General features: G+C 40.1%; 2 protein-coding genes across 3 annotated transcripts in view; both read right to left on the bottom strand.

The window, feature by feature from the left end:
• Positions 1 to 21,857, bottom strand: part of LOC111648376 (dnaJ homolog subfamily B member 6-like) — a 44,526-nt gene that overhangs the window by 335 nt on the left and 22,334 nt on the right. The window lies entirely within an intron of this gene.
• LOC111648375 (potassium voltage-gated channel subfamily B member 2-like) overlaps positions 3,276 to 21,857 on the bottom strand; it is a 28,804-nt gene continuing 10,222 nt past the window's right edge. The window contains exon 3 of the mRNA XM_023398232.2: positions 3,276 to 8,058. Coding sequence (XP_023254000.1) covers positions 6,040 to 8,058 — 2,019 coding nt within the window. The 3' untranslated portion in view covers positions 3,276 to 6,039. The remainder of the gene's footprint in view (positions 8,059 to 21,857) is intronic.

Below are 21,857 nucleotides of genomic sequence, written 5' to 3'. Positions count from 1 at the left end.
ATATATATATATATATATATATATATATATATATATATATATATATATATATATATACACACACACACATATACAGTATATACATATGTATTTACAATTTTTGTTTCAACAGCCTTATTTATATGTTTGTGTGTGTAAGCATTTATTTCTTTTTATTGTAACTATTTTATTAGTATGTATTGTTCATTCACATTATGTATCGTATTTCAGAAGTTATGTTTGTTTCCTCCATTTTCAATGTATAATTGTTTTAATAAGATGAAATGGAAAATGTTTTGAATAGAAAAAGCCTTTGAAAAAAAAACATAGTTGGGTTATATTGTAGAACACTGGCATTTTAAAGCTAAATCTGTTTCCTTCTGTATCATAGAAATAACATATATATACATATATATACATATACACATTATTCGTTATCTATCATAATAAATTATTCAGGTTTGAATATTCTAAATATTATTTCTTGATGGATTTTGACTGTGATATTAAATCAAATACTAGTCATCCACCTTCTTGTAAGTCAATTGGACCTCATTTCCATCTGTAACCAGGTGGTTGTGAGTCCAACTGCAACCTTAACCCTCAGAAAATTTTGAGAAACATACATTTTTATGAGTCAGATTTTGCATATCTTCATTTAAGCTGCAGAAACTAAACTTCCCCCAAGTCCCTAAAACCCACAGATTCCCAGACAAATACAGAGGATGCAGATGAACCGGTGGTTGTGGTCCTGCAGACTTAAAATATGACAAATCACTGTGGTCTATGTGTGAAGAGACAGGATAATATATAACGTGAGCAGACTTATGTCATAGGATGTAGAGTTGTGGTCCAGCAAACTCACACACAAACATAAAACAAAAACACACAAGACAGAAGTAGGTCACATGAACACATTTATTTGTCTTGCATATTGGTAACTGAAACAATCCCTAAGATTCACTATCATTATGTTGACTTAAAGAAATAATGAATGAGTCTAATCATCACACAGGCTAAACAAAGCAGATGATGGACGAGTGGAACATTAAAGAAACAATAAAAGAAGAGAGCAGGAGGAAGGGAGGGAGGGAGGGAGGGAGGGGCAGGTTTCATAGTGTCTGGATTGCATGTTTGTATTTTATCTAACTGTACAAAATCTAAGTGATCACAAGAACAAATACAAACAGAGATTGTGTGACATTTTCAAATGACAGTGTGGAGATTAGATTGTGCATAGCAGAGCCACAGCTGGTCAAACTGTACCGAGCCAGAGTGGAGCACCCCCCCGCCACATCTGGACAGACCGTACCTCTCTGCTCCCAAGCTGCAGCCTGTAGCTTTTGAAAATTCACCTCAATAACTTAAAACTAATTTTCCAGTGTATATATTTGTTGTGACCATACGGAGTATTTCACTGGTTTTGTGAGTGTATGCGGGGGCTTCAGGGCTTCCCTCCACTTCAGCAGCATTGGTGCTATGTTGTTGTCCAAAACCCACATTGTCTGTTTTTATGTACAATGTTTTATCAGTGTAGTTGTCCCCATTAATTAGCTAACGCCAGTTAGTGAGCAGACTCATTGTTATATCAAGAGTAATATCATTACTCTGCTGTGCTTTTTTACTATTTTGCTGTGTTAGAATTTTGAATATTGAACCAAAGTGACAGGCCATCTTTTCGTAAGTATCTTACAGTCTTCTTTTTATTTTTGTCCCATCACTCATTTGGTCAAAAGTAAAGATTAAGATGCACACATTAGGATTAAAATTAAGATTAAGCTATTTGTAAGTTTTCTCTGAACGTGGTTTCTTGTCACGAGCGAGTGGTGCTGATTGTCACTTGAGAATAGCTTCAGCCATCGTTGCGTTTACAAGACAGGAGCTTATAATATGTCCTCTGAGCAGCGCTAAGATTTAAGGGCAGATTGGATCTAACAGTGAGTCGCTATCGGAAAGAAACAAGACAGGCCGGGCCTTGCTGGTTAGCATGCTAACCTCAGTAGAAGGAAAGACGTAACATAGACAAGAGTTAACATTGGTGTTTCTCTCCACCTCTTGTGCTGAACTCGCAACATTTCCTCTAGACTGGTCAGTAAACAGCTGTTAATGCTAACGTTAGCTATGTTAGCTATGCTAAGACTTGCAAATAGCTTATTTTAGTTGACGTTAGATTGACTTTATTTGGGCAGAATTAAGATAAAGGTTTGGTCATGGTGTTGCTCACTTTAGTATTAAGTCCACATGGTCTATGTGCTTTTATGTACATATTCATTTGTATTTCAAATAAGAAGGGGTCTGCTTGGGACACTGGCTCCCAGAACATATTTAGAAATTAGCGCAACATCACTTCCTGTTATGAAACCTATTAAAAAAAAGGAGTCACACTGCATCTCTAAAGCTGCTATACAGAGGTTGATGCTGACTGGATGTCACACGTAACTAATATTGTGAACACATGCTGTGTTGGCAGCTGTCTTTGCTATGGTTAACCAGCACCACCTCCTGAGTGCCTGCAGTTCATATACAGTGTACTGCTGCTGCAGCACCACAGTGATCCGGGCTGAACTCACTACTGAACATGAAGCCACTGCTTTCCACATACAGCCTCATTTGCTGAAGTAAAATGACATGGTGGCACAGTGAGGTTAAAGTGTAAAGCTAATGCTGCTTGACAACTACAGATGAGTGACACTGACATTGATGAGAGAACAACACAAAAGCTGTAAAGGTCTGCAAACCCTGAGAACCTGAGGATTCACACATCAAAACATCCACTAAACAGAAAAAAACAAGAGAGAAGAACAAAAAAACAGAACAAAACAAAAATCTGGCCATATTGTACAGGTTTTTTTTCACCTTCTCATAAATTGTCTATTTATGAAAAGGCACGCATTTTTTTTTTAAATATAATGGGATATTAACAACAACACACAGCTCCACATTCCTCTTATAAAAATGCAATAAATTAGTTTTAACTGACAACAAAAAAACTTCATCTAGAAAGAGTGAGCTGGAACATAATGTTATAATTCACTCACTCTGCACTGTGTGTGTGAGCAGTCAGTGGATCACACAGTTAAATGTGCGTTTGAATGTGTCAGCGTGCGATGCACAGCCGATCTAATAAAAAGAAAAACACTGGATGAGATTAGACAGAGTGCTACAGAGGCGTCGTCTGTAGAGGTCACTGTTACACTACCTTTACAATGCAGTCAGCACCCATGCAGAGCAAGTCAGGCAGACACACACACACACACACACACACACACACCCTCTGTATCTGCCAGCCTACACTTCCTTCAGGGGGGCGTCACCGGTGACTGAGGGCCAGGAGGGTGAACGTGCACCTCCTTCCTCGACCACCAACACATATATCCGTAGTTTTGTCCATCTTTCCCATTGGCTTGGATAAAACACTCCACAACATAATTGCTGAGGTCTGAGAGCATGGGCGGGTATTGCATGTGGGCCGAGAAATCATTTGCAAAGCAGTCCAATATTGGTGAAAAGATGTATTTATAAAAAATATAAATAAGGTTTTTAAATGTTTTAAAATCGTTGAAAACTCCTTTTATTTATGTATTTTGTATTAAGGCCAATCTCTGTTAATCCAATGATAGGAACTTTTCTGTTGTCGCAGCCAGACCACAGTGTATACTTGTTTACTATCAGTCTGATTACACATGAAAAGCAGACATCCATGGAAAAAACTAGAGCATCAAAATGGATATCTGATTAGCAACAGGAAGAATTAAAAGGAAAGAGAGTCAAGAGACAGATGATGAATCGACAAGTGATCCCCGAGGCGAGGCGATATTTGGCCTCTGTATTGTGATGGGGTCAGAACATTTTTGAGATTTTCAAGTGAGCCATGAGGTGGAAAATGTTGGGAACAGCTGATCAAAGCTACTTTATTTGTAGCTTAAACTAGCAGTGAAGTGTCGCTAATAATCCTTTATTGTAGAGGAGAACTGTGTGCACACAACTGCAGTAAAGGGCATAGTATGCCTGAAGGAAACTAGATTGTAAGCCAGAAGTGTCTCTCTGCAAGAACTTTTCTGTGACTTTATAGTCTTGATGAAATGAATCATATAAATAGGGATAATGACTTTGACACTTTCAGAGCCTTGCCTTGTAGTATTCATAGTGTGGCACTCAAAAAACACTGATGAAAGGAGAAGTTTAAACCTGGTCTGGCTGATCACTGTGGAAGTGCTTGTCGGGTTGTCACTTCGGAAAAAGTTACAATAATAAGGCTCGGCTGTGGCTCAGGAAGTAGAGTGTGTCGTCCAGAAGGGGGCGGTGGTTCGATCCCAGGCTCCTTGGGCAGTGTGTGTTAGAAGCACTCTATGTGTAGAAATGTGTGTGTGAAAGGGTGAATGTGGTGTAAAGAGCTCTGAGTGGTCGATAAGACTAGAAAAACTCTATATAAGTGCAGTCCGTTTACCAATTGTTGGATGCAGGCAGGTACTTTGTTAGAGGCACGCTGACAACACCCGAACATCCATCACAGATTACTGACCCACTGTGGATCAGTATCTATGATGGATGTTTGGGTAATATTCTCACAGTTTACCTTCAGTTTCTGCTCCACATGATTTTGTTTCCAGCCTGTCTGATTGTTCTTGACCCGTCACTGTGTTCCCAGATCTCAAATATTAACTTGTGCCATCTTATTATTGACAGAAATGATAGTCAAAACTACAGAATAAAACCCATGTTGTAATAAACCTCCGTTAATAAGACACTAGTCTCACAGAGACCAAAACAGATGGGGTGTTTGGGTGCTCTTCGTTAACTCTAATACTTCCTGCTCAGCTGGTATGACTGATTTACAGTCAGTTACATTTGGACTGGGTTAAACCTCATGACCCTGAAGGAGGAGCCCCTGACCTGGGACACAGGCAGTGTGTGTTGACCCACACATGACTGATCAGTGAACTTTCTGTCTTTATGTGTTTATATATCTGCACATTTCAACCTGTCTCCTCATGAGAATCAGGTGTCTCATTCAGTTTAGGATTTGTCTCACTCTAGAGGAGTCGGCAAACAGTGGTCTAGCAGTGAATACAACAGCCTTTACATCCCTATTCTTTTCACTTTTCACTTTCAAGACCCTACTTTCCTTTAGAGGATTATAGAAAAAGGAGAGACAGAAATTTAAAAAAAAAAGAAAAAAGAAAAAGATACATAAAACAGAATCTATTGTTGAACCACTGAGACAAACATCAGTGTTCAGGATGCAGCGGATGCCTTTGGACCAACAGAATTATAAGAGTGGGACGTTTTATCCTGTATCGTGTGCTTGTGTTTGATCTGGGTCCCGTTACAAGAACATAATACCTGGACAGAGAGAATGATGAGCATGATTGATCATTGATTTTTCAAGTCTTGTAAAATAGAAATTTTCAAAAATTGCTTCGACAAATATAAAAAATATTATTTCCCTCCACCTTCTGTCTTCACTTGGTGTAATTAGTCCATCACAAGAAATAGGCCTAAATAGCAAGCAATAGGAAACTGTAAATTATACCTGTTGAGCTGTATACAAAAACTCTCCAGGATGGTCATAAATATTCTCATTCACACAAGGCTTTGTTTATGCTCATGTCTGAGCCCTAAAACATCAATCAGTCACTGTTTTCCTCTGCAGCATATTAGTCTGATCTTCAAAGAACAAGTCAGCAATGACTGACATGAGACCGTCGTTCAGATAGAACCCAGACCGCGGGCGTGTGCTTCTGACTTCCCTCAATGCCCATTAATAACGCCACAACGTGACAATGCTGCAGGGACACCTGTTTCCTGACAGCAGCGCTCGCCAAAATAAGAGACGAGAGTCCAAAAGTCTTGTGGGATATGACGAGTGCAACTCTCCAGAAAAGCTGCAACAACTCTGAATGCTTTAATGTGTTCCCACACTGTCTTTGTCTACAGGTGCATGACAGGAAGTAGTTGTTATGGTGTATTCTGGGTAGTTGCTGTCTTCCATCCCATCAATCTTTTCCTCTACCCGTCGGTTTGGCGTTCCGGTCTGTAAACCTCTTTCTGCTTTTGGGCTTACATGCTTGTCTCACAGGGCGGTGTCATGCTTCCATCCACGACGACGTGGTTTTCTCGTTTCTCTCCACTCTGCTCTGCTCCATCTCCTCCTCCTCCTCCATCTCCTCCTCCTCCTCCTTCCTGCTCTCCTTCCATAGCTACTAACTCCTGGGTGCAGTTAAGCGGGCTGGCTTTAGACAAAAGTGGGCTCGGACTGCTGCCGGAGCCAACAGCAGACCTTTCCATGTGATTCCTCCCCTGGTGGCTTAAGCCTGTGAGCTGCCCTTCACCTTCTAAGCTCCTGGCTGCTGAGCCTTCACCTCCCCCCTGGGAGTTGCCTGGACTGACAGATTGCGGGGCCGGGGACGGAGACTGCACGATTGCCAGCGGAGACTTAACTTCCTGTGTAGCAGAGGTGGGAGGTGTAGAAAACCCGGAAACGATGTCGTCAGAAAGTAGTTGAGCAAGCTTGGCTGAACCCGGGGTTGCCACAGGTGTCATCACTGCCATTAGCACGTCATCTTGGGATCCAATAAAGTCAACCTTGAGGGCTCTTGTTTTCTGAGGGCTACTATAATCTTTCAAGGTGCTGCCGATGCTGTCATAGGTCACTCCACCGCTTTCCGCACTCTGTGGCATCAAACCCACATCTCCAGCCCTTCCTCTGGGGCTGGACACAAACTCATACAAACCCTCTTTGATGATGGCTGCTGGCTGGATGCTGTCAGGGCCTTTGTTCACCTCCATTGCGCTGATCTGACTTAGATCCAAGGGAGGGGGGATGCGCTGGTGTTTAGCTGGAGTTTGACCCTCAGCGCTCACGAGAAGAGAACTTTCTCCTCCTTCCACTGGAAAATCATCCGCCACATTGGAGAATTTGCTGACGTCAGGTGCAGTTTGCCGGCGTTGTGTGGACATCAGTGTTTTCATCTCCATCTGCTCCTCTATAATTTTTTCCTGCTGCTCCTGCATGGTCACTGTCTTGTTGTAAGCTTCTTCCAGCCTCTTCACGTTGAGGTGTTGAGGGGTAGTTTTGTTAGCTGACAACTTGGCCCGATCAGGAGAGCCCAGCTGAGCCACCTCGAGGTAATGAGAGTGTTGAGACCTGCCTGGGCTACTTACCTCTGCATTGGAGTAGTGTTTGTGGTAGCTCCAGCGGCTGGGTGACAGGTGATTATCCACAGGACACTTGCTGTCCTCTCTCTTTTCCACCAACACATCTGTAAGCTCCATGCTACGTGCAAAAGCATCCTTCAGGTTAATAGAAATAATGCTTCCACTCCTCTTGGCTCTTTCCAGAGCTTCCCTTCTCTTGATGGCCTTCTCCTGCCTCTTCTGCTCCCGGTAGAACTCAGAGAAGTTGTTGACGATGATTGGGATAGGAAGGGCAATGACCAGCACACCTGCTATGCAGCAGAGCCCTCCTACAATCTTGCCCAACAGGGTTTGAGGGTAGATGTCTCCATAACCAACAGTGGTCATAGTAATGGTAGCCCACCAGAAGGAGGCAGGGATACTGGTGAATTTAGTGGCATCCTCATCCTTCTCAGCAAAGAACACCAAACTAGAGAAGATCATAATGCCCATTGCTAAGAAGAGGATCAGCAGACCCAGCTCATTGTAGCTCCTTCGCAAAGTGAAGCCTAGAGACTGGAGTCCTGTTGAGTGCCTGGCCAGCTTCAGAATCCTCAGGATCCTCATAATTCGGAAGATTTGGACCACACGGCGCACGTTCTGGAACTGCATCACGCTCTTGTTGGACTCAGTTAGGCAGAGGGTCACATAGTAAGGCAGTATAGCCAGCAGATCAATGATGTTGAGTGGTGCTTTGATGAAATCCCACTTGTCGGGTGCTGAGAGAAGGCGCAGCATGTACTCCATGGTGAACCAGGCAATGCAGACAGCTTCCACGTGGGCGAGGCTGGGGTTGTCATTGAACTGGCCAAACTCATCCACCACCTGCAGCTCCGGCAGGGTGTTGAGAGACAATGATATGGTGGAAATGACGATGAACAGGATGGAGATCATGGCCAGGACCTGCAGACAAAGACAAAGTTGTGGGTTACTGCATTAGCAGAGCATATTTGTAATTTCTTACACAGATAGATGAAGGGATGCAGAGATTATGATCCTTTTGGTTCAGACTGAAACATCTCTACAACTATAAATGATTTGCTGTGTTTTCCAGAGGATGAATCCTAATGACTGACCAATGATCCCCTGACTCTTTCTCTAATGAAATCACCCAGGTGATGTGTTTGGCTGGTTAGGGTTAGGGTTGGATGGTCCCCAGAAGATGAACTAGAAGATGAACCTTAGTGACTTTTGTGACCCCTTTACTTTTATCCTGTTATCCAACATGTATGTCATCATCTACTGGATGGATTGACAGAAAATGATGTACAGACTTTAACGGTTCCCAGTGAAGTCTTTCGACATGCCTCTGGTCTTTGTCTTTTGTTTTTATAATTAGTTGAAATTCACAGTAACAATAAAGAATAATGAAAACATATCTGCACCTACTTTTTTTAATTACACAATAGGATTTATTACAGAGCTGATTAATAATAATTTGGAGGGAAAAGGTTTCAGCTTAGTTGTAATGAACTTACATGTCATAGTTATTTTGTTTTGGGATGCAGCTGTTTGATTTATACACTCTCTCTATTTCATCATCATTACGTTTTGAACTAACAGTGAAAGACCATGTTTTAAGTGAGAGATGATTGTTGTAGTTTTTCTTTATTTATTGACATTTTTTTCCAGCGGACCTGCAGAGGTGATGAGCTACAGCATGGTTCATTGTCTCCTGCGAATGCAACTTGTTTAAAGACGGATTTAAGATCAGGAATCAACCTTCAACCTTCAGAACACATATGACATGAAATAAGATAAATACAATTCCTGGATGTCTATGGGATCATGAGTATGTTATTTGATCCTGTAGACACTGAACAATTGAGCCAAGACAGCCTAATACTGCTGTTTGACATTACTTGAGACTAAACCAAATACATTAAAAAAGCCTGTCCTAAGGCTTTTATAAGTTTCTGACTCTGTGAAAGTGGGAAAAACTGTAATTTTCCCCAACACTGCTGTACCTGATCTCTTTAACCAAACCACACACATTTAGGCTAATTCACGTGATCTAATTTGATAACCAATGTAATAACTATTTTTAATTAATATTTTTTCCCTTACATTCACAGAGCCTCCCTTGAAATTGTTTGAATTTATTTGAGTCAATCACCAACACTGATTTAGCTGATGAGCCTTAACATTGGGGTAAAACCTTTTATACTGAGGGCGGCAATAAAAGAAAGGTCAGCAAAGGTCACATTTTGATCAAGAAGGAAAAAAAAATCTTTCACTTTTTGTAATTTTTCTCCATTTGCTTTGCATGAAGTATTGAATAGTTTGATCTCTTTAGGCTGTAAACACTTAGATAAAAACCATCTGAGACGTTTAGATGGAACTACAAATCTGGTGATAGACATAGACATGTATTTTATAAGTGTAGCATACATTTTAAAATGTAAAATTTGAATTTACAAAGTAGTAACTTCAACTTTTATCCATAATCCAATAGAAAGAATTGACCAGGACAAGCTGACAGTCCAGCATGAACATTACGGATTCAAGATTGAGTTAGTTTTTGCCCTTGAATATTTCAATTCACAGGGGATATATGAAAATCTGGCACAATTATTGCCCCCTGCCCCTGTTCAGTGGTCCTACCACTACCTACAATCTCTGCTCAAAAACACTAACAAGGAGCTCTAAGGTCCGAGCCAAGTCAGGTAGTTGAAGCATGTGTGGTCTGAATCTTCTCTCTGCAGCCCTTGCTAGGACATTTCAGGATAATTGTAATAGGATTGTGTTGCTATCTATAGAAAGGATAGAGAGAGGTTAGAAGTGGTTACTCATTCTTTCCTCCCCCAACAGGAAGAATCAGGCAACTGTTGGACACCCCCAAGAAAAGCTTTACACTAAAACTAAATAAATGAATTAAATAAAATAAAATATACAGACAGAAGAGAAATTAAAGGCCAAACCAACATAAAGTGTCGTAGTAAGTAGTAAGTAGTAAGGTGTTGTTCCACCATATGCTGCCAGAACAGCTTAAATGAGACCTGGTGACTGTTAGGGCCATAGCGGATAATTCACATCATTTTCATGCTCATCAAACCACTCAGTGACTCGTACTCTATGGATGGAGGCATTGTCATCCTGTTTCTCCAATCATTTTTCTGGTTTTCCCTTTAATTTGTCACCCGTCTGTGTATGTATATATATATATATATGATGTCAAAAACGACAGAGAACCCTGTTGAATGAACAGAGGCTGTGGTGCCTCATGCTCTGTGTGTGCTGCTACATCATGAGTGATGGTCAGTCATTATGAAAACCTGGTGTGTCGATTACAACTGAGAGTGATTCTATGAGGGATTTCTAGCACATTGAGTAGCTTTCACTGTAAATATATGAAGCCTTTGGGACTTTGTGCCAGTATCAGGAAGATATTTCAGACTGGTCTGCAGTGTTGCTCCAGTCTTAATTTTGCCCACAGATTAGTCTAATGCAAGTAAGAGTGTTTCAAAAAAAAAAAAAAAAGACTAATCTTAAGCCAAAAAACAGCTTACACCTTACCCCCAGGGTAACTGAGGCCTAAGACCAATGTTACCATGGTTACAATCAATTATACCTGCGCTGACCAGTAACACCCAACAACAAGAAACAGGAAAACATGGCTCATGATTTGAGCAATGAGAAGGGACAACAGAGCTTTTAGAGAATTTTTTTTTTTTCCCAAATCAGATTTTTGTTTGTATTGTTTCAGTCTTTGCTGAATTTCAAAGTAAAATGTCCTTGCTCTGATCTGTTTTCTATTTAAGTGGTGGCCTGGACATCAACAGATGTAGTAAGAGAGGTTTAGATTACTGGGTCTAACGCTGTTTCTATTAGATAGATAGATAGATAGATAGATAGATAGATAGATAGATAGATAGATAGATAGATAGATAGATGGATAGATAGATAGATAGATAGATATAGTAGATAGATCGATAGAAGGGCAGCTATGCGATACTTGTGACCAACGCACAGAGCTGACCGTAAACAGGCAAGAGGCCATGTGTCGCTAACTGCTGTAAAAACCCCATATGAGACATAAATGTCCAAAAAAAAACAAAAAACAAACAAACCAAATAATATCAGCATGTCCCACACGTCTTAATCGGAAAAAATGCTAAATTCGAAAAAGGCCAAATTCAGGATATCCAAACATAGTGTGCTGTTTACATGACCCATATCAAATTCCAAATATTGTCATATTCGAAATAACAGTGCGCCTGTAAATATACAGACTAAGGTTTTGTACAAAATTTGGTGCATATTGGCCACCAGGTGATAAATATCTCAACCAGTTATTGTCATTTTTCTTCTTATTATTTATTTTTCTCTGCTAAAGGCATTTTGTGCTGCAAAAACTTTGAGACCTAGAAACCTCAAACTTCCCAAACATGGTCCCAAATTCCCCTCACTGCACAGGCCCCAAAACATGAGGTACTGTACCCATAGGTGGCGCTGTAATATTCAAGTTTGGATTTTGGCTAATATCAGAACAGTGCAGCCTAGAGTCAGAAATTCTTTCTTCATGTCAATCTCTCAGTTCATCTGCTCTAAAAATGTCGATCCATTTAGTTTTAATTAGCCAATGAATCTTTATCAAAATGTCTCAATACAGTAAATGTCTTATATCTCAACACAACATTTATTGATTTTCACAGAACTGAACAGTGAGTTAGGCCTTTACATCATTCTATGAACAATCCCCAAATTTCATACAAATAGACCACTAGGAAGGGACAACTACAAATTGCTTGTTTTTAAAAAGATTATCAGAAAAAGTTGGAATTTGATTGAAATTTGGTACAGTGATGTTCCATCAACATGAAAAATGGTACAAAGGTTTATGAAACAGCCTCAAGGAGGCGCTACAAAAAAGACACTTACACTTAGACACAGGCCTGTATCTCAGAAATGTTTTGATCCAAATTCAAAATTCCTTTTTGTCCTGCTTGCTACAATATACTTTTGATCAACTTACATAAATACATTTAACATTTTGCAAGTTTTTAAGCTGTTTGAGGTTTATCAACTTGTCTGAGACTGTCAGATTCTTCTGAAATTCACTGTGACTCATACACCATCAACAGCTTTCCTTGAACTGAGAAAATTAGCTACTTTTCTGAAAAGAAATAATCAGTAATTAGCCTAACTAACGCTAGTACGAGCAGTACTAGACAATTCAACAGTCTGAGCGGGTGAACTCAGAGCTGGTGGTTAGTCAGAAGTCCCCAGTTTGAGTCCTGATATACTGTAGGTTCAACTCCTGAACATCTGGTGTAAACTAATCTCCTCTGCTGTGTCAGTGAGATTACCACAGCCAGCTTTTGTTCTTTTAGAAAAGTGTGTGATAGTTTCAAATATCGGCAGTTACCCAAGTTATTGCTTCTTATCCCATTTGACTCCAACGACTGGAATGACCAGGGACTTCCAGATGTAAATTAACACTTTCCAATGCCAAATCTCCTCTAACCTCTAATATGCATCAAACTGCACCAAAAGTACACATTTAACCCTAAGTAGCAATAAACCAAGAAACAAGCGTCCAAATGCTTCCAATCTGCTTGAACTCTGATTATTTCTATGTGTTTTCTAATCTTAGTATTTCTACTTTTTTATTGCACTGTGACAACTGTCCCTGCGGCTCAAGAGAGTTCCTGTGAAATTATGTGATAGAGGGATTGTCTCGTTTCCGGTGAGGGGCAGTCTGGCTGATCAGAGTCATGTCAAAGGACACCGGGCATTACAGCATTACACAGTGTACAGTATTTCTGCTGCTTAATAATCCTTATTCAGACTGAGCGACTTTGTTCCACACAAAACTGCAAAGGCAAGCAAGAAGAAGAAAACTGAGAGACAAAGAGAAAGATGAGAGAAAGACGAAGGAGAAGATAAATGGAAAGAGAGACGGGACAAAGGGAAATAGAGGGCAGGTGTATCAAAGTGTGTCCACCCTGCAGCGTCTTAATGGCTTAATGGCTGCCAAATGCTATGACCTTGGCACCCAGGGCAGATTTAAAGCAGTACCAGGAACACACAAGCTGCTTTAGAAGCTGTACAGTGGAGGAAGAATTAATGGAGGCTCCACATTTAGGATTCAGCTGATCAATAACACTTGGAGTTTGTATCACAGTGAGTGGCTAACAAAGAAATGAACTCAACTCTGAGAAACATTTTGTCAACAGTGAAGCACTTCATCAAAAAGAGAGCAAAGTCAGTGTTAATGATCCTCACGTTGTTGTGTGAGTATGAACGGTATGGATTTCTAAATGACTCGGTCAGTCCTGTGACCTTTCCTTACGAAACTTCGGTCCTTGACAACATGAATGAATGACTGGATACCTGTGAAATGTGCTATAGATACTCATGGTCCCCAAAGGATACATATGTGTGTGTGTGTGTGTGTGTGTGTGTGTATGCACACACACACAAAAACAGATAGATAGATATCCTGCACTTTAATCTGTAAATTGTAAGTTTGGTCATCCTCTGAGTGTCATGATCTGTCCTTCTCTGACTGTGTTTGGACATTTGTCCTTTCCTGTTTTATTTTGTAGTAGCTTTACTTGTGTGTCGTGTTAGTTTTATTTCCTGTCTTTGTCCTGTTTCCCTCCAAGATGATTGTCTGCCCCGCCCCCTGATGTGTTTCACTTGTGTTCAATTAGCGTTGCCCCCCTTGTGTGTATTTAGTCTCTGTGCTCCCTGTTGTCTTTGTCAGTTTGTCTGTTTTGTTCCTGTGTACTTCAGTTTGTGATGTTTCCTTGTGTCTCTTGCTCTTTTGGATTTTCTGGTCTTTGAATTGGTTTTGTAAGTTTCTTTTGTTATTAAATCAACTTTTTTCACCAACACCACTTTGTTCTTGTCTGCGTTTGGGTCCTGAATTTACTAATCCCTGACACTGGGGACCATGAATATCACAGAGATACAGGATCTACCTCTGAATCATAGACTACTATGAACCGAGGAAGGGGGGGGGGGCATGTCCTTGCCAGGGTCAAAAGTAAACAACTAAAACTTAAGATGTTACACTTGGTTTGACTCTGCAGCTTTCCAACAAAAACTTCAGCAAATCATTCTCTTGTTAGTTCTGTATCATGTTGAAGGGGTGTGAGGAATGTCTGCTAATCACGATCATTATCATTATAGGACACCTGATCCCTCAGGACACCTCCCCCACTGGCAAAGTGGCAAATGAGAGAAACTGACAGAGCCAGAAAAAAAATGAAAAGACTGAATGAAGGAGTGGATGAAGTGACTGGGCAGAGAAACCCAAGCCCTGATCAATACATGGAGATATTTCTGGAACAACAGGCGCAGGATCTGTTGGACAGCTGCTGTTGCTGCAGAGGTCAACACAGTTCATTTATAAAGCTTTCTGCAGTCCTATTGTTTTCATCTACTGTTACACTGAAGCCATGCTGATGCTCATTCATCCAGTCACTGATCCAGATGTTCTGCTGACATTGGGAGCACATTGTTAATAGTGACATAGTCTCAGAAATAGTAATTGTAGATATTCACTCCTAAAATTTTTAGCACCCGATAACATCAACAAACCCCAAATCAAATCTCCTCCCAGATCACCGCTGATGCTGCTGTGCAGATGTTTTTTCAAGCCAACATGTGGGCATGGCTGATAATGTTCAAATGTTATTATGATGGCGGGATAACTTCCGCCACAGTGCACACACACACTGATGATCTCATACTTTTCACACATGCCTGATGTTTTCATTGTTGGCGTTGAGTGGAGACTATATGAAAAAGGAAATCTCTGTGTATCTTAAGGATCTGAACGCCATCCTGATATTCAGTCTTGCTCTTTGCACACCGAAACACACACATGCACACACACACACACACATAAAAATAAAGACAGAGAGGGAAGAGGCGCCGAGAGAATAAAGACAGAAAGCCAGAGTCAGAATTACAGTAATTATTCCAAAGAGAAGCCTCTGGCTCGTCTGTGTGACACGCTGAGCTGTAATTAGCCCGACATGCTATGTTATTAGCCATCCAGGCAGGGCGATCACTACAACACCTACAATGAACCACAACAGAAGGACAACTGTGGAGCTGCTGGTTCGTTTGAGGAGTTTTTTGTGATCATGTTTTACTCCAAAGACAAATCAAAATGTTTGATTTTTCCTGCACCGACACAGGGTCAATCAACACTTATGGGTGTATACTGATTTGTACAAAATGCTTACACACATTTTGAACACAATCCCCAAACCCAAACACTTCCTGAGATTTCCATGTTCTGAAAGATGGAGAATGGTGCCACAGCCACACCTGAAATTAAGATCAATTCATTCTCAAGCCACAAGGGCAACAAAAAGCAGCGGCACATATTATCATAGTCACGTAAATATAAAGATAGATAAATATACAGTAAGTGATTAGAAAAATCATCAACTGCAATGTTGTTGGGGATGTTGTCACTGCATTATCTGAGTCACGATTTCACGATAACAGCTGACCGCAGCTAACTCAGTTTAGCCTCGGTTAGCCAGCTAGTTAGCATCGGAGCTGATCCTGACATAATAAAACCCCGGTCATCACCAGGAGGCGCTTATTAACAACCATACTGACAGTGCAGGAGACATGAGAGCAGTTTTATTGTGAAACTCCAGGCTGTGAGAAGGTGGTCCATGCTTTTATAATTCAGTATAGTTAAAATCTTTCAGGCTGCTGTACTGGATAAACTCGAGCATCATTCACATGAAACCTTCTACACTTTGCTTTATAAACTATAATATGCAATGATTTGCATAGATGTTATGTTGTGACAGCCAAGATCGTGTAACTCCTGGATATGTAGTATGGACGTAGCCCCACGGCTAACAGTTCGATGGGATGGCCCCCAGCCAAAAAGGAAAAATGCTATCCTGGTATTGCTGTGCCACAGTAGTTCAGCTGAGTGATAGCATTCAAATTAAAGAAAAAACTCCACAGACCAGAACTCTCCACTAGAATGTCCAGAGAGGACACAGCTCAGCCCAGTAACAATTTAAACAACTATGACGAAAAGAAAAAGATGAAAAGTTTAAAAAAAAACAAAAAAAAAACTGCAACAGTCGGCAACAGGCAGTGACTACATTTTCCAGCTATAATAGAAAAGTGTGAAGGTGCAGCTCACTGCTGGCATCGTCCCAAACTGACAACAGTGTTGAAATAACACTCAGACCAAGAAGCTTGTAACAAAAACACAAACATCATAAACACAAATAATAAAAAAATTCATAGCTGGACAATGTGAAGTCCAGTGAAATTATTCAGTGTCATCAACTTTTCTTTTTTTTTTTTTTTAATATTTAATGTCAATGTTATATGTAAATATTAAATCTGAATCTCTTATTTTGATACTCCCTCTGAGCAGCAGTGTGAATTTGAACATTACTTTAACATTTAACATTATAATCACATTACATATGTTTTTTAGTAGTATATATGACAAAGTTCACAAATATTGCTGTGAATCTGGTAACGCTTTAATTTTTTATGTTATTTATTTAATTTCTATTTTTAATACTATTTAAAGCTAATTGTGGCTAAATGTTGCTGTTAATTTGAGTATGCTTTACAATCTGCACCCGGCATTAAATGTCTAAAAACAACTAGACCTCTGTTCTATATGTTGTTGAGTTGTGTTCTTACATTATCCCAAATATTTCCATCAATTCTCAAACCAGAGAAATCTGTGATTTTAATTTGTAACAGAAAGTGTTGGTTGTCTGTCAATGACATCATATCTTCTATGATCAAGTGTCAGTGTTGTGGTTGTCAATATTAACTTTTGATCCAGTTTCAAGTCACATTTTTACAATATACTTTTTAGATCTTGGTCATTTTAACTCTATATTTTGTCCAGATGAAGGAGTTTAGTCATCGGCCGTCTGGATCTCAAGTCATCAGAGAAACAAGCTGCTCCCACCCCCTCCCTGATGTCCCCTGTCTGCTGAGCTAAGCTAAGCTGAGAAACTGTGATTTTTAATGTGAAACTGCTTTATTGAATGTTTTACAGGTTATATTCAGCTGCTCTGTTTCTTGTGGAGAGGAGGAGACGTCTGCTGATTCAGCTCCAGGTGAAAACCTCCTGAGCCACTGACAGGAATTGGACTGCAGTGGAGGTGAAGACAACAACTCCCATGATCCCATGCTATTTAAAGTTGAAATCATTGCAGAGTAAAAAGTCACATAATGAAATTATGATTAACTGTATACTCTAACTTAATTAGCAATTAATTAATTAACTAGGATTAGCATTACCTCGAAAGGGAAAAAAAGTTACATCTAATCACAGATTTGATGCACCGCCCTGAGACCACAGCAAGTGTCCCTAATCAAACACGCCTGTCACGTTACTGTATATGATGCGCAGGTGCATGCTGGGTCTGGTTAAACGCTAAACGCTCAAATACTGACAGTGGATCCTCCAGTTGTGACTTCTACATTCACTACTGTTGGTCAGGTGATCAGCACCTTTGATGCATCTGATGCATGTTTTTATATCCAGCACACCTGACTACTGTACATACCCAGAAAGATTCTCAACCAGCTGCAGCTCATTCACAACCTGCGGCCCGAGTCCTGACCAGGACCAGAAGGACAGAACACATCACACCTGTTTTAGTCCCTTCATTGGTTTCCTGCCAGCTTCTGTATTGATTTTAAAATTCTTTTACTTGTTTTTAGAGCACTTCATGGTCTTGCACCGGCAGATACGTCCCATATGCTGACGCCCTCTGAACCAGTACGGCTCCTCGGCCCTTAGTTATTTGTTCAGAGTTAGTCATTAGTCCCTTTTTTTTATTCACTTATTTTATTGTATCTATGTTGTCAATCGTATTTTATTCTCATTTATCTACTTTATCTTTTATCATTCATTTTCTTATGTTTGTTTTTGTTTATTCATTCGTTATTGTAGCTTTTTAAATCTATTTTATTGTATCTCATTATCAGCTTTTTCTCTTCAGCTCATCAGACATCTGTGAACATCATTTGAACTGCACTGACCTGTATGAAAAGTATTGCTCAAATAAAGCTTGACTGATGTATTGATTGATTGATTGATTGATTGATTGATTGATTTGGAACGGTTAGCACAAGATCCACTCATTAAGCTTTCATCAACAGATGGAGTTTTATTATTAGTCAGTATTAATATTAATATCATTATTGTTATTGTTATTAATATTAATATTTTTACCAGCAGTATTGAGGAAGTCCAGTTAAGGGAAAACTAAATCAATTGTTTTGATAACAATTTTTTTTCCTAGATCAAAATGAAACCTTGAAGCTCCAGGTGAGGAGGTGAAGAGAGTAAAAACAGGGTGAATGTTACTCTGACCCCTGTGTCTCTCTGTTACCTGCACACACAGCCGGCTGTCATACAGCTGTGATACAGCTGTTGACTTCCAGTCACAGCAACGGTGACTCATCTGCAGAAAACTACATTCACAAGAGTGAGGGAAAGGTCGGTCGTCATGAATGTGCAGGTAGCTACATTAGTAAGTGCTCTCCTCTGATAAAAACAAACCATTGTGCTGCTTCTGCACAGCCATCCAGTAATAATATCAACATTAATCAGCTGCAGGAAATATCACTGAAACTAAGACAAAGCCAGAGAGGCAGAACCGGCAGCTTGTAGCAGTGGTTCCACACAGGCCAATAAAAGATTTACAGTCAACAGGACGAACTTTACTGTAGATGTCGAACCACTTTGGATCAGCCTCTTTCCTGCTGGAGAGATAAATCTTTCTCATTTGAATTAAAGCGTTCAGTGTTGGAAAGCTACAGTACATTAGTGAATACACATCATTCTGCTGCTGCTGCTGCTCTGAGGGCACAAGGCCAGAAAACTGTGGACCTGAGCAGCCACTCAGCTACTTCCTGCTGTCTGTGAAAACATGCTGCTGCCTGAGCAATGCTGACAGAGACACTTTACACACACACACACACACACACACACACACACACACACACACACACACACACTCATGTCCTCAATTTCAATCAGGAAGAATGAAAACTTGTGCAAGGGATGAAATGATTGCTAATTAGTAAATTAACAAAGAGATTCAGTTTAACGAGCTTTATGCCTATACTTTACTTTAACTGCTGGCATGGGCCCATGCTGGTTATACATACATACATACTGGTTACATTCTGTGTTATTGTACTTGAATCACACAGCCTGTTGTGGCTTACGGATGCACAGGGTCATACATCTGGGAAACCCGATGCGTTCTGTGAATACAAAACTACAGTAGTGGATTTAAAAAGTGCAGCATCATCTCATCGCGACATCGCCGCCGTTTAAAGCTCCATCTTTTCCTCTTCTCCTGTGTTTTATTTGAAGTGTTGATCCATCAGAAGATATATTTGTGGTTTTAAGAACCAAAAACCATCTCAGTGTAGTTTTACATCTCCTCTCTCAGGCTTCTCTCTGGAGCTCTAGTAACAACAGGTCGGTGAGCCAATCAGAAGAGAGCCTCCTCTCTTCTGATTGGCTGACTGGTTTCTGAGTAACATATGGTCAGGCCAATCACAGGTAACGGATTGTAGCTTGGTAAAACTCCTAGCTGAAATGAGCTGAACAGAAGAGCAGGTTTTTCTACTTAAGTATGGCACAATTTATCCTTAGCTGAGGGGGTTACTTAAGGGTGTCGCACAGAATCTCTTAAAAATATTTCCTTAGTTAAGAAAAGAAAGAAAAGTTGAGGCATTTGCAGCAGTGACAGAGATTTTACAGCAGTAAAATTCTACTGTTTCCATGGAGTCTGTTGATTTGCTGCCATCAGCACTTATGAATCCTGTTATCACTTTTGAGAAGCAGGCGACATTAGAATAGTGCGCTGCTATCTCATCTTCCTGTTGTTTTGATGGGAACTCCCCCATGTTGGGTTTTTAGTTTTTAGTTTGGTTGCTAAGGTCTTTTGTGCAACAGTTTAACTGACTCTAAGTGAACCCTTAAGTATAAGTTTAAGATAAGGAAAAAAACATAAATACTACTACTACTACTTCTACAAAAAAAAAAAGAAAGTTGGGCTTGGGGCGTGGCTGACATTAGTGACTGCTTTGTTGTGACATCACAAAGTTCCAGAAGTCCTGACGGCTGGTTTTAAGGCTCAGTTTCTGAATACAGGCTGTGTGCATTTCTCTGTGGACTGAGGCTTTGATACTTTCACAGTATTAATATAGAACCTAGACCTGATCTATAATCAAACAACACATAATCTCCGAATTTAACTATGTCCTTATGTGGAGAAAATGGAAGCAAACACCCCTGCATAATAACATATATATATATATATATATATATAAAACCATCCATTGTGTATATAAAAATATTTTATAATAGGTTTAATCTGTAAAACACTGTGGCTCCAGATTCAGTTTTACTTCACCTGGAGCCATAGTGTTCTTGAACTTGTAAAACAACTCCCTCCACTTCTCTTTCATATTCTATAGTGGCTGGTGAATTTACTGTAATAATTTTAAATAATATACAAATAATATGCACAGTAATGATATGCACACATTTTAGTAGTGTAGTTAGTTGCAATAGTCTTGTCACTTTGTAAAGCCTTTGTATCATATTATCTGTTTTGTTTCATACAAATGCTGAAATACAGAAATAAACATCCTTCACTGCTGGACTTAATCATCAGGAAGAAATTCTCTTCTTCTAATCAATTTAAAAACACAACACCAAAATGATATATTCTTCTTCACTAATAAAATACAATCTTTCACGATGCCCAATTAAACAATAAGGAAAATGTACACATTCATTTTTGTTGAATAAAGAATCAAGTTTCATTTAAATAGAAAAGTCAGATTTGCTGAATGTAGAGCAGGGAACTGGATATTTAAGAAGACCACAGAACTTGTCGCAAGCTGCTGACTGTGTTCAGAGCCATCGTGTTTGTGCATAAAGAAACTCTCCTGACAAACTTTTCCCCTGTGGGCTGCAGAAAATCTGTTCTCACCTCTGAGCGCAGAGCGGCCCACAGGAAAACATTGTGAAAGCCTGGAGCCACGTGTGGAGGGAAGCGTTAGACTCTCCTGTCAGCTATGGACCAGTGGTTCATCAGAGAGAGAGAGAGAGAGAGCGTGTGTGTGTGTGTGTGTGTGTGTGTGTGTGTGCTCTGGGTAAACAAGTACTCCCTGCAGTGTTCAGCACAGTCATACAAGCACGAACCTCAAGAAACTGGAGATTCTCCCCCAGTCGCAGGAAGCGTCTCCTGACAGGTGTCGATCAGTCATTAATGATCAGATCAATCTGTGTATTTGTTCATTGCTCTAAACGAGTGTGTGAGAAATATCAATAAATACCGAGGACCGAGCGGATCAAGCTCAGGAGCTGCTTTAACGAAGACAGAGTCTGACTGTGGCTCCGATAGAACAAACAGCCAGACTTCAGATAAATTCATCTGTTGCACAAAGCACTTTAGTTCTCGACTATCTTAAGCCGGACTGTGGTACAATGAATTCTGGGTAAATTAAGACTTTTTTTTCAAAATAATAAAAATGGCCGACCGAGGAAGCGCATCCAAACGTACAGCCCCTCAGCAGAACATGTTTGTCTACTGGAAGAATTCAACAGGTACAAAGACGTTTTACATGAAGAGTGAAACAATAAAAAGAAAAATCTGATTTGGTCTAAAAACTCTGTCTCTTCTATTTGCTCAAATTATGAG

The sequence above is a fragment of the Seriola lalandi genome, unplaced genomic scaffold (genome assembly GCF_002814215.2).
Source record: "Seriola lalandi dorsalis isolate HSWRI2012SDOR001 ecotype SW California unplaced genomic scaffold, Sedor1 jcf7180002054981, whole genome shotgun sequence".
NCBI lineage: Eukaryota > Metazoa > Chordata > Actinopteri > Carangiformes > Carangidae > Seriola > Seriola lalandi.
The sequence above is the reverse complement of the archived record's forward strand: the minus strand, read 5'-3'. Positions and strand labels throughout refer to the sequence as shown.